This window comes from Urocitellus parryii, chromosome 13 (assembly GCF_045843805.1).
Source record: "Urocitellus parryii isolate mUroPar1 chromosome 13, mUroPar1.hap1, whole genome shotgun sequence".
NCBI lineage: Eukaryota > Metazoa > Chordata > Mammalia > Rodentia > Sciuridae > Urocitellus > Urocitellus parryii.
In genome coordinates, this window is record NC_135543.1 from 71,100,677 (window position 1) to 71,114,993 (window position 14,317).

At 40.5% G+C, this 14,317-nt stretch overlaps 1 protein-coding gene across 1 annotated transcript in view; it reads right to left on the minus strand.

Moving 5' to 3' along the window:
• Nucleotides 1-417: 417 nt before the first annotated feature.
• The window catches only part of Sptlc1 (serine palmitoyltransferase long chain base subunit 1), a 61,225-nt gene continuing 47,325 nt past the window's right edge, over nt 418-14,317 (minus strand). The window contains exons 13-15 of the mRNA XM_077792260.1: nt 7,091-7,208; nt 3,814-3,887; nt 418-1,761 (exon numbers count right to left, since the gene is read on the minus strand). Coding sequence (XP_077648386.1) covers nt 1,668-1,761; nt 3,814-3,887; nt 7,091-7,208 — 286 coding nt within the window. The 3' untranslated portion in view covers nt 418-1,667. The remainder of the gene's footprint in view (nt 1,762-3,813; nt 3,888-7,090; nt 7,209-14,317) is intronic.

Sequence of the window (14,317 nt, forward strand, 5' to 3'; positions counted from 1 at the left end):
CTTTGGTTCTCTATTAGTTCTCTGTGGTTCTGCAGGTTAGTGCATTTCAAAGACTGAAGCTGATTAATGTGTATTGTTCCACCATCTTTCCCAGAAACTTTCACCATGCATATTTAGTAAGTAATATGAAACACCTAGATGCTGTTTTGACTTACAAAGTGTTATAATGTCACTGGTATTTTTTGTGGTCCTTAGTTGCCAATGCTTTAAGTCTGCAAGAAACTAGGAAATTTGAGATACTATACAATCTTTGGTTGGATATTAAAGAAAGGGAATAAGAAATTGTTATTTTCTGAAAAATAAAACAAAAAACCACAGGCAAAAAGAACACTGCTTTAAATTTGCAAAAAGGTAAAACTGAGACTATTCTTTTGAATACATTATATATGCAAATAGACTATTAGGAGGAATGTGCATTTATTTCATTAAAAAAACAAGATTCATCCCCTGGACAGAACTGTTTCTTTTAAAGCAGCAGCAATTACAAGGCACATATGTATGAAATACCTCAAGCAAAACAGAAACTGAACATTAAAAAATATGTGTCATTTAAAAAGATGTTGAAGATTATCTGTTAACATGAACATAGCTTATAAAAATGACATCATCTTTTACAATTTTATTCCTTTATTTTTTTAATAAAAGAAGGAATAATGGTGTAATGCCTATGTGCCACCCTGTAGCACATATCCGAAACCTTTATACCATTTAACTTCATTTGCTAAAGAGAAAGCAGCTAAAGTATAGCTTACCATTTCATTTTTACTGCTTTCACATTTTTCTTAGAGATCTAAAATTCATAAGATGAAAAGAAAAAGTTCTCACTTTTCTTACCTTAGAAAAAGCCTGTCATTTTATGTCCCTAGGCAAACCCACTGTATCATAAAAAACACTTGAGATAGTTTAAAATATCAAGAATATGATTTGAATTTGGGGATCAACAAAACAACCTTCTTCCTAAAGATTAGAATCAACACATAATAAACTAAAAGGTAAATTATATTAAAATAAAATAGTGTTTTATTTAAATTATTGCTCACTTATGAAGCAGAATGATTATTCTCTGGTTAGGGATACTCAAATTAGAAATGGTATAACATCAATATCTAGTATATATAAAACTCTAGGATTCAAATATATTATAATGAAATTTATGATAATCCCCAAAGTGTTCCTTTGCATATCAGCCACCACTTAGCTTTACATGAAGACTAGAAAAGATATGGTTGAATTAACTCTTCAGTAGTAAGTTCACATATGAAGTATTCCTCTCAGCTTTAACTAAGTTGCCAAGTCATTTTTCAATGACATATTATTAGGAGTGCTTACAGAATCTTTAGGACAGAAGGGAGACGAGAAATAGAAACTCTGGTTTCATATGACGACGACAACAGTGAAGAATATAAAATATTAGTATAATAAAACATTTAAACAGCACTAAATAGCACAATTTAAATACTAGTTACACATCATCATTAGTCTTTCTCTTAGAAAACCAGTTCCTGGGCTCTAGATGTGTTTTCTCTTTAAAAATCCCAAGCATTCATTCTTCTCATGGTCACACAATTGGTCCATATCCTGTCAGATATCCTCGAGTTCTCTGTAGGTCCCCCTGGCCACCAAGAGGCCTCAGTTCTGTCTGCGAGCCACTGGGTGCTGGCTTCCACCTAGAGCAGGACAGTCTGGGCTACCTCCTTGATGGTGGATGCAGCTCTCTCCAGTTCCTCCTCTGTTTGTTCGACTGTGACCACCACCCTGATGCTGAGAAATAATAAAGGATATTAGAAATCACTGGGTCAAAGTCTACACCGCGGGCCAGCCACCTGAGGCCAGAGCGCCAAATCCAGCTGCTACCTTTTTGGTCCACCAAGTTTTGCTGGAACTTCACTTGCTTACAATTCACATACTGTCTCTGGATGCTTTCCCACTACTACAGCAGAGGTGAGACTGTGAGGGCACTCTATGGCCTGCAAGCCTAACGAATTTACTATCTGGCGACTGGCCAAAGTTTTACCTCCCAGCCTATACCATGGTGTGTTCCTGGGCAGAGTGATCGTGCTGTGAAGCCTGCTATAGAGGGTGAAAAACTGTCCTCCCCATGATCTACTACTCCATGCTGGTGGCAGGACGACGACAACTCAGGCACAAAGCAGGAATTCAACACTTCTCACATCAATTTTAGCATTGTTTGTTTGTATTTATAATTCAAAACAATGTGGACACTTTATAATACTTGGAGGCAAGGCAGAAATTTTCAAGTTCTCAGGAAATTAAAGAAATATGACCTCAGGGCTTATAGCTGAGTGGTAGAATGCTTGCTTGCCTAGTGTGTGCAAGGCCTTGGGTCCATTCCCCAGAACCATAAAAAAACAAAACAAAACAAAACAAAAACCCAACCAACCAACCAAACAAACAAACAAAAAAAACACTGGAAATATGAATTTCATGGGACAAGACTAGCAGACCACCTTTGTACCCTCCACTTTCCTTTGAAAACACTTGCTTCATCCACTGTGTAGTTACTTATTGAGCTGCGCTGTTTGTGTATGGAGCATCAAGGGCACAAAACAAGCATGACTCTAGTCCCCGTGTTGGCGTTCTCACTAATGAGCAAGTAGACTCCATACTTGGATGGGCACAACGTTAACAAGATCGGAGCTTAATGGCACTTCTTTTCAGTTGCTGCCTAAATGATCTCCACAAGTCCCAGCGTGGCTCCGCATGTACAGAACATTCCAATTCCTCAGGTTTTCTCCTGTACACCTCTGGCCCTTCCGCAGCTATCCTCGGGGCCTGAAGATATACTTGAAAGGTCTCCAAGCCACACTAAACCTGGAGTAATCATGCCTCCTTATCTGCAGCCAGGACACAATGCCCAGCAGCTGCTTGAGGAACTCACACAAACGCTCCTTGACTCTGATGGGATCACATCCTGATAAACCCACTGTACTCCGACAACACAGCAATACACCAAACCTGCTGAACCTCCTCACTGAGCTTAGCCAACTTTAAAGGTGCTTTGAATACTTCTGTTAGCCAACAGTTGGAAAATTCAACCCACATGAAGTCTATTTTTTAAAAAAGGTATAAAATATTGAGCTCACACAATTTACTGAATATCATACTGAAAGTGAAACAGAACTGCGGATACACCTTCATGCTGTGTGAAGTTGCAAATGTTCAGCCAAACCACTAGAAGCTGGGGACAGTCTGTGCTCAGTTCTCCTGGCTTAGAAGGGTCACCTGCTTTTAGAAGTCTTAACATCATCCCAGGGCAGAATGACAATGCTTTCTTCTGTGACCTCCTGAAGAGGGCTATGGTTTGGGTGTCCACCTCCTCTGACTAGAGTATTCAGTCTCCTTTCTCATCTTCAACTGTTTGTATGCTTCCGCCTTTGCTTCAGTGTTTGCTGATGAAGCACTCAGCACTCTGGCCAGCACGGGCAGCAGGACAACTGTAGCCGAGACATATCCCTTCCCTATAGGATGCTCCTCATGGCAGAAACTGCTGCTACAGAAATTGCTGCCCTTGGAACGTGGTAGATGGCAGCTGATCACAACCTGTTTGCCCCAGTTCATTTCTGGGATCCCAGGCATTTATTTGAATTAACTGAGAGGATACTCAGTCCTGAGGTGCTTTTCAGTTAAAATTCAAAACCTTCTTGTTTAAGGAAAAAACTGGTGTCATATTGTATTTATAGACAGATATTCTTCCATATCCTGTGATATTCTTCCAAAATTTTTCAAAACATATATTTCATATGGAGTTTAAATAGGAAAGAAGAGTGAGGTCATATTTTAATATCAACCAACCTTGGAGGAGGGAGGCACTTTTCTTCTTTCTCCAAGTAGCGGGCCTGAGTTAATGCAATACTTCTGTTCATGCACTGAAGGAAGAAAAAGGAATACATTAGCAGCCTGGACTTCAGACACTGGTAATTAAAACAGGAAGGTACACTGAAAACCTCTACAGTAGTTTTAATTTACTCTTCCAGTTATAACTGCTAACAGACAAAACTAAAATACCACAGTATAATCTTGAGCAGCGCTCACTCCACAGAATTTTCTGCAATGATGGGTATGTTCATGCTGCAGTGTCTGGGACAGTCGCCACGAGCCCATGTGACTCCTAAGTATCCAGAGAAATGGCTGCACCACAAAGAGACTGCATTTTACTTTATTTTTACTTGGTTTGAATTTATTCAGCCACGGTGCCTGACATTTCAGATAAAGCAGAGCTAAAACACAGGGAAGTAGTATGAGCAAAGCCTTCTGGGCCAACCCAGAGCTGGACTTTAGAACAACATTAGCAGGGCCAAATCAGAGAGAAATTGCTTCAATTCATCTGTGAGCAGTAACGATAATTTGTATGTGTTCCATTTGGGCAAGGTGCCACCAGAAAGTCTGGTGTTGAGTTTCTTGTACATCTTTCCTGTGTATTAGTCACCTGTCAACATTTTTTTCTTTAAAATTAAAACAATCTCTACTAAAATAAAGCAAACATAAAAAACTGGAAACAAGATTATAGGTGATGAAAACATCTCAGGATTAAAGATAGGAATGGTTGTAGAACCTTGTGAATATATTAAAAACCACTGAACTATGTGAATGACATGTGTAAACAAATATAAATATATATAAAATCACATAAGAATAAAATCAACAGAGCAAGAAGGTGACATAAAGGAAAGAACAATGCCTGGCTGTATCAGTCCAAAGAGGGATCATGTTGTGAGCCTCAAGGACTGGGTGGGAAAATTGGCCTCTCACCGATTCCAGAGCCAGGAAGTATACTTGGAAGCATGAAGGTCCCTTGAAAACATCTGGCCTGACTCTGGTCCTGGCCGGGTAAAAGGCAATATAAAGCACAGTTCAGTGTGTGAAAACAGAGTCCTGGTGAGCAACTCAACATAAACTTGGCAAGAGTTCTTCTCGGTTCTACAAACTGTAATGAGAGTCACCGTATCACAGTTCTTTTCTCTCTTCAAATGTGAAAAGAAAAGGGGGGTGGGACAAAGGTTGCGAGGACTTTTAAGATGGGGATTGTGATTATGTGAGGAAGCTATAAGCACTTTCTGTTTTCTTAGCATAAATGAAGTTTCCAGATGGTCCTCTGTTCCCTGTCCCAGGGTGTTCTCTCCTCACTCTGCTCCCAAGATGGTGTCCTGAGAGACCCAGCATCTAACAGGAGTCCACAGGGAGAAGTCTGGGGTCTGTGGGCTTCCAGAGAATTTCACCTTCTCGTTTTGTTATGAGGACAGTCTATGGAAGCATACTTTGGTCATTTCAGGTACGTGAGTCCCTGGTCTCTCTCGGGAAGAAAGCAGTTTAACTATTGTATCTAATGAAGAAAAGAACAGAGGGGCTGGAGATGTGGCTCAAGTGGTAGTGTGCTTGCCTAGCACGCGTGAGGCACTGGGTTCGATTCTCGGCACCACATAGAAATAAAAGATATTGTGTGCACCTAGGAAAAAAAAGAAAAAAAAAAAAGAACAGAGAGGATTTAGTATGAAGCAGATACACTGGCATCTAACTGCCAGCATACCCCCCACACAAATGTGTGTAGACCACTGTCCTGGGCTAGTTCAAGAGGAGATTGAATGAAGGAGAAAAAAGAGTCCTCCCACAGGATTCAGCACAGTCACATGAGCTCACAAGGGGCTGCTCCATCGCCATCAGCCTCGGACACCACTGAGGGTGGCTCTGCTGAAACCCGACTGACCTGACACATGAAGGTGATGTAGTACATTTTAACTGTCCAGGCTTACCATGTCATTTGCAGTGAATTCATACATTTGTTTTGGACTTGCTTTCGTCTAAGAACTCTCATCACAAACTTACTTTTGCATCTGTACATATTTAACAGTGCCTGAGGGAACACAGGTGACATTTCCCCAATCATTAGTCACTCCAGCCCAATCCTTCACACTCTGACACGTTTCCTTAATTAGGAGTCTCAGATTCTGGGGTTTGTCAACTGATCCTAAAAGGCTATATACTGCATGCAGTCCTCCATGGAGACAGTTCAAACATTACAGGACGGAGGCAGCTGAGGTACTCTGTGCAGCCAGAGGTGGCCTTCACACCTGGGCTGCATACTGACCAGTCACTGTGACTAAAAAACACCTGCCTGAGACGCCACATGGACAGAGGACTGGTATGGGGGGCTGGCCTGGAAAACACCCAGGTCAGAAGGCAACCATCATTAGCACCACAGATGCCTGGTGGTACCATCTTAGGGCAGGAGCCTCTGAAATGCATTGTCCACAGGGCCAAGAAGTGGAGTGAAGCCCATTTTTATTCTTAAAGGTAAAACTGATAGCCAGTGTTGCCCCAGGGACACATGCTCACGGTGCTGCAGAACCAAGGGATGGGTCTTACAGAGGAGGAGGACAGCTCAGAGGACAGTGAGGAGGAGGGCTCAGGAGAGGCAGTACTGCAGCTTTCCTAAGTGGTTGCTTATTCTCAATGTCAAAGTTGTAATCAGAAAAAAATGATTTTCAGGAGATAAATTTAAATGCATCTCCTAAATTAGAAAGATTACAGAGGACTTCCTTCTTCCTTTCTGATTAGGGGAGAATTATGATTTCAGGATGACGATGATGGGCTGTCTTCCAGCTACCAGAAAGGTGCAGAGGTGTGTGTGTGTGTGTGTGTGTGTGTGTGTGTGTGTGTGTATGTATGTGTTGGGGGTGGGGGTGGGGTGTTTGCCCCATGTCAGTAGCTGTCCCAGAATGTTTGGGAATTGCATATAATGCCTCCCAACCAGAATGTCTGCCAGCCTGTGAGAGCTTTCTGCAAAGCTAATTATTCAGGGGATAAGTTGAGTGCATTTAAATAAAATGTGGCCTGAATGCCCAACTTCAGTGGGAGCTGAATTGACCCAATGGGAGTGAGGGCCTGTGGCCTGTCCCTAGAGGGACACTATGACTCAGTTGGGGACTATCCACATGCTGAGTGTGGTGACCAGCAGCTTCTGCTATACCCTGTTTCTTGGGGCAAGGAGATCTTTCTGAAAAATGACATAAAAAACTGCTAGAAGTGAGGGTGGAAGAGGTGGGGAGGTTCACTTGAGTAAGTGAATACTGACCTGATTTACGATTTCCTGAAGTAGTTTCACATCTTTCTCTCGAGACCCAGTGCTCTCTTCCAGTTGTAGGTGAAATGCTGGAGAGAAGGACTCCCCCATCACTTTTAATCCAGAAATGCTGAAGAAGGAAACACACCCCCATTAATCCCTTCTAGGCTCAAAGCTTTCTCATACATAAATAATTTTAAAAGTCCACTGTCAAGGCAGAATGAACAGAACAGAATTTATGATTCTGATAGAAGCACTGTGTGGTGTGAACCTGCGCTTTGGGCAGTGCTTCCCAGGGTAGGAAAATGCTCACAAAGCCAGTTCTGTGAGTGCGGGACTGTGAGAAAAGCTCCCTGACCCCAGGAGGACGCAGTGACCTCCTGTCTGTCCTGTTTCTAGCCTCCCAGTGGGAGGCTCACGTGCTCCCTTCCTGCCAGACACCTCCTCCCAGGTTCCCTGGGCGTGGTCCATCATCACCTTACCTGCTCTGCTCTGCTCTCTACTCCCACTACAGCACTGCGCATGCCTGGGCCCACTCCCGTGTTGTCTCTAGGGAGGGTCTGTTTCCTCAGCACTCACTTCAGGGAAGGGTCCGTTCTACCATTTTCTATTTATCCTGTTTGACTACTTCTTACTTATTACAACTTATAATGTGATGCTTCCTTGCTTATTTATAATAGAGAGGCATGTATCTTCTCTATTATAAATTATAGGAATGATTCCTGACATTAATAAACATATTTTGACTGCAGTAAGATTAAAAATTTCCTTTTTTTTTAAAGAGAGAGAGAGACAATTTTTTAATATTTATTTTTCAGTTTTCGGTGGACACAACATCTTTATTTTATTTTATGTGGTGCTCAGGATCAAACCCAGGGCCCTGTACATGCCAGATGAGCGCGTTACCGCTTGAGCCACATCCCCAGGCCCTAAAAATTTCCTTCTTATGTGCATGATTTGTTTAAAAAATTTACTTGGATTAAGATTTTCTTCTTTCTTGGTATTAACAGCAGAGACAACTTTTTTGGGATTAAAATTCTATATTTTAAAATGATTATGACTTTCAAGGGTAGCTTTCAATCTACCCTTGATTATCATGAGATCCCCATGCCATATTATTTAGTCAGGTTCACTTAAAGTCCATTTTTAAAAAAATATTTTTTTAGTTGTAGGTGGACACAATGCCTTTATTTTTATTTATTTTTATGTGGTGCTGAGGATCAAACCTAATGCCTCACCTGCACTAGGCGAGCACTCTACCACTAAGCTACAACTCCAACCCTTAAAAGTCCATTTTATCCTATAATAAAAAACATTGTTTGAGTTTTGGTGACATATGTCTACCTGAAATTTGGCCAAATATTTGAGATTGCTTTAATTTAGTTTGTTTTGCTTAGATTTATTTTTTCTCTTTGAAAAGATCTTAAAAAGCATTCAGTGGTACACTTGAATTTTCTTGTTTTGGGACTACTGCTATTGTATGGATAAAGTCTCTCCCAAAGAGAGGGGGGAGCACCGTGTGAATGGCCTGGGGCCCAGGGGAGCACTGATGGGAGATATGTGGACCTTTAGGAGATGGGGCCTGAAGAGAAGGACTTCCCCACCACTGGAGGGGATCCAAGTCTCTTCCTCTTCCTCTTGTTTCTGGCTCATGAGGTGAGTGGTTTGTTCTGCCATGCTAACCACTTCTACAAAGGCCCAAAGAATGGGGCTATTGATCACTGGCTAGAATTCTAAAATTGTGGGCCATAATAAACCTCTTCCCTTTCTGATTCGTCTCAGGTATTTTACTGTAGTTAGCTATAGTACAGCTAACAGGTGGTAGGAATCATGTGAGATGCTGGACACTAATTTCATCTGGCTTTCTATCTACCCTTGAACATTACTAATTTGTGTCTCCTTTCCTTAAATGTAATACATCATACCAGAACCTCTCTTTAAAACAGGTTGCAGGTCTGATTCATGGAATTTTAGAATCTAGGGACCTGAAGTGTGGGGAAACCTTCAAGATTAGTTCTTATACTAATATAGAAATTAAGCAATGTGCTTTCAATCTACTTCCTATGTGAATTTTTAAAAGTATCAATTTTCTTGATCATGTTTTCTCAGAGGAGAACTTTAAAAATTACTTTTTAAAATATTTCACATAAATCAAATAGCCCGGCCTTTGTTCAACATATACAAGGCACCTGAAGCCCAAATCTAGTTTGCACTTTGACCAAATGTGCTCAGCTTCTGTGGTGTGTAGGGCAGAGACTGGTGGGAGAAGAAATGAAATAGCATGGCCTATCTCTGTCACTAGAAGAGAAAAATCAAGTGAGTTTAACTAAAATCAAATAGACAAAAGCAATCATGAAATTCATTTGGAAAAATAAGAGACCCAGAATAGACAAAGCAATCCTTAGCAAGAAGAGTGAAGCAGGAGGCATCACAATACCAGAAGCCAAACTATATTACAGAGCAATAGTAACAAAATTGGCATTGTTTTGGCACCAAAATAGACATGTAGACCAATGGGACAAAATAGAAGACATAGAGACAAACACATATAAATACTAGACAAAGGCGCCAAAAACCTACATTGGAGAAAAGGTAGCTTCTTCAACAAATGGTGCTGGGAAAACTGGAAATCCATATGTAGCAAAATGAAATTAAACCTCTCTCTTACCCTGCACAAAAATCAACTCAAAGTGGATCAAAGACATAGGCCCTAGAACAGACACCTTATGCCTAATAGAAGAAAATATAGGTCCAAATCTTCATCACGTTGGATTAGGACCTGATTCTTTAACAAGATTCCTAAAGTGTAAGAAGTAAAATTAAGAACCAATAAACGCAATGGATTCAAACTAAAAAGCTTCTTCTCAGCACAGGAAACAATCAGTAATATGAAGAGAGAGTCTTAGAATGGGAAAAAAAAACTTTACCACATGCACCTCAGATAGAGTACTCATCTCTAGGATATATAAAGAACTCAAAAAACTTAACACCAAAAACCCCCAAATAACCCATTCAATAAATGGGCTAAGGAACTGCACAGATACTTCACAGAAGAAGAAATACAACTGATAAATAAACATATGGAAAAATGTTAATTATTTCTAGCAATTAGAGAAATGCAAATCAAAACTACTTAAAGATTTCATCTTACTCTAGTCAGAATGGCAAGTGCTGGTGAGGATGTGGGGGGAAAAAGGCACACTCATACATTGCTGGTGGGACTGCAAATTGGTATAACCACTCTGGAAAGCAGTATGGAGAGTCCTCAGAAAACTTAGAATTGACCCAGCTATTCCACTCCTTATTTTATACCTAAAGGACTTACAAATCAGCACATAACAGTGATGCAGCCACATCAATGTTTGTAGCAGCTCAATTCACAACAGCTAAATTAGTAACCAACCCAGATGCCCTTTAACAGATGAATGAATAAAGAAAATGTGGTATATATACACAATGAAATATTACTCAGTCTTAAAGAAGAATGAAATTATAGAATTTATAGGTAAATGCATGGAACCAGAGAACATCATGCTAAGTAAAATAAGCCGATCCCAAAAAACCAAAGGCCAAATATTTTCTCTGATAAGTGGATGCTGATTCACAGTGGGGGGAGAGATAGAGAAGAATGAAGGAACTTTGGATTGTGCAGAGGGGAGTGAGGGCACGGGTGGGACTGTGGGGCTGTGAAGGACAGTAGAATTAGACACTATTACCTATGATTACACTACTGGAGTGACTCTGCACCATCTGCCAGAGGAATGAAAAGCTGCGATCAATTTGTATACAATGTGTCGAAATGTATTCTACTGTTATGTATAACTAATTAGAACAAATTAAAAAAAATAGAAGGGAGGCCAGTAGAATAGAAGAAGGGGATGGGAGAGGGAGGGGAGGTACTGGGGAATGAAACTGATCTAATTTTACTGTTTTATTGTGTGCATGCATGAACATATTATAACAAATCCCATTGTTATGTGTAATTATAATGTGCCAATAAAAAGGGGATGGGGGAACCCAAATGGACAGAGTATTGCTCAAACCCCGAAACTGAGAATTTTTAAGAGCCTAATATTCAGGCTTTAAAAAACAAGTTTGGCAAATGTTTCATTTTACCCAAATAGGAAAATCCCATGCCCTGGACTAGGTTTGAGCTCAGGGCAATCAACAAAGCAGTTACAGCCTCTTGGCATGCTCACAAGCTAGGGAGAAAGCTAGACGCCAATCACTGTCTTTCACAAGGGATGAGGAACCTATAAGTTTCTGAAACAAAGGCAAACCAGCACAGGCTGCTGAATTCTCCCCAACGCTATCTCAGAGATGGCAAGAGTGAGTCAAGTGGAGAAATTAAAAAGAAAACAAAAGACAATGTAATGAAACAAGAGTGATAAAACGAAAGAAATTAATGAAAAAAAAACTACAATAAAAATATATAGAGCCCCAAAATAACTTGCTATAGGGAAGATTGTGGAAAGATCATTCTGAAAATGGACAAGAGGGAAACACAAAATAAAAAGGGGAAATAACAGACACACAGGAGAGATAATCACAGACTATCCCAAACAACAAGAAGTCCCAGGCCTACATATCCTTTAAGGATGGTGACTACCCGACTCTAAAGAAACAAACCACGGAGCCTTTTCCATGAAGCTCTTGTTGAGCAAGAGTGACAATGCTTCTACACAGGGAATAAGAGGAGGATGCCTGCTCTTTCTGCACTGCTCAATACAGTATCACAGACCAGACCAATCCAATAAAAGAAGATGTATAAGAATTGGGAAAGACAGAAAACCATTACTGCAGATAACAGGACTTCTATGTACATCATTACAACACAATGAAACAAACTACAGGACATAATATCAATTTAAAAAATCATATTCTTACATATCAGCAATAGCCAAGTAGCAAATATAAAGCACAACCCCATTCACAACAGCAACAAAATCTACAGATAGTCTAGACATTTTCTTTTTTTTTTAATACTTTTTTTAGTTATAGTTGGACACAGTACCTTTATTTTATTTACTTATTTTTATGTGGTGCTGAGGATCAAACCCAGGGCCTCACACATGCTATTTGAGTGCTCCACCACTGAGCCACAACCCCAGCCCCCTAGATATTTTCTTTAAAGGTCTCATAAAGATACAAGGGCCTTTCTGGAGGAAAATACTTAAATTCCATTAAAGAACACAAAGGAAGATTTAAATGAATAGATGATGTTCATGGGTGACAATTCCCTCCACAGTACTGAAAAAAATTAATACAATTCCAATCAAAATGCTAGTAATAATTTTGGAGAAAACTGTATTCCAAAACTACGATAGTAATAAAAGCAAATATAGTAACAAAAACAGAATTCAGCAAATAAACCAATAAATGAAAGAGATGGATCAAAAGCAGTCCTACGTACAAATGGGAAATGTACATGATGGTGGTTGCCCTATAAATCACTAGAAGAAAGGATGTGTCATTTGGATGTCTCTGAAGCTGTCCTTACTCATCTTCTCTTGACTCCAGTTTCTTCCTGTGGCCACTGTCCAGTTTCTGTTGCTTTTTATAGAAAACTGATAAAAATTGTCATCTACTTTGTGTTTAATCCCTTTCTTCCCAGTTTCTGAGGAGCCTCCTGCTACCAGGCATCCCACCCCCCCTGAAGTGCTCACTGTCACAGTAAACTCCATATTATGAAATCAAAGACTTATCAATGTTCGGTGACCTGCCAGGACTGTCAGAAGCAGCACGCTGCATGCTGACCTACAAAACCACCTTCTTCAGTTGGCTTCTGGGACCCTGGACTCTTCTGCTCTGCCTTTTCCTTACTTGATCTCCTTCGCTGTTTTTTTTTACTTCTTCACACTGAAATGTCTTAAATAGTATCTCTATGCTAATGGCTTCAAGCTCAGGACTTATTCTCAAACTTGTGTATCCAAATGCCATTCTCTATTGGATGTCTGATGAGCATGCTAAGCTTAATACATTCAACACTGAATTTCCCCACCAAATATTTCTTCCAGTTCTATGCATTCACTTATCAGCTACTCCATTTTGTTGCTCAGTCCAAAAACCTTAAGATCAACCTCGAATCTTCTTCCTCACTCACCCTGCATTCGAACTTCTGGCAGACAGAGTGGATTCCTCTTCAAATATATCCAGAACTCAAACCACTTTTAACTGCTACTATGGAGGTGAAACTCAACACCACCTTCTGACTGCATCAATCTCTTAACTAGTCTCCTTGCTTCTGTTCTTATTACAGTACAATATATTATTTCACACTACACAAGAGTAATTATGTCATGACTTAAATCTAGTTGTGCCGTACCACTCTTTCATGCATTGCCAGAGCCATGGCCAACAAGGTCATCACCTGGCCCTCACCTTCCATGGCTTCCCCTACTTCTCCCCTCTTGTCACACTGGCCTCAGACTTCTGTTTCATCTGTTGTCCCTTCTACCTCTCTTTCAGCATGTGTTTAGTATGAGGTACTTGGGAGAGTCTCCAAGTGTTGCTACTGAGTAGGTGAGTAGATGTGAGACCTGGAGTCCCAAAGTGTGGCAGAGAGAAACAAAATTGTGATTTGTCCACACACGGGGGTCATGAAACAATTTAAAACTCCAGGTAAGGAAGAAGGCAAAAACCCTAAGACGGTAATGAAAGAAAAGAGGGCCAGCAACGAAGTCCTAAAGAGCAGGGTTTTGAAGAAAGCCTTTAAAGGAGACAAAGATAATACAATTGAAAGCTGTAGAAGGAAACCCACAAATGTGGTGTAGCAGAATCTCAAGAAGGAAAGAAAGAGTGGTCACCTGTGTGAAAACCATGGCGACATAAGACAAGCCTGGTGGGTTTTATATCACAGTAACGGCCAGTGGGGACAGGACCTCCACAGGACTGGTTAGGAGTAAAAGCCAGGTCTCAGCAGTAGGTTTCTAGCAGAAGTGAGAAATGAGAATGTACAGAAAGCACACACAAATCTTGAGAAGATTAGCTACAAAGAGAAACCAAGAAATGGGGTAGATATGCTAGAGGGAAATGTGGGGCCATGAGTACGGGGAGTTTAAGGATAAGAGGGTCGAGAGGACTTGAATGTTACTGAAATAACTCAGCAAAGGGGAGGGACTGATGATAAGGCAGAGTGGACAACCAGTGGTGCTCAGTCCTTAAGAAAGATAAAGGGGAAAAATGGGGAAGTCTAAGTGACAGCAGTGTGGTTAGGTTGCCCACAAAAAGGAATTCCAG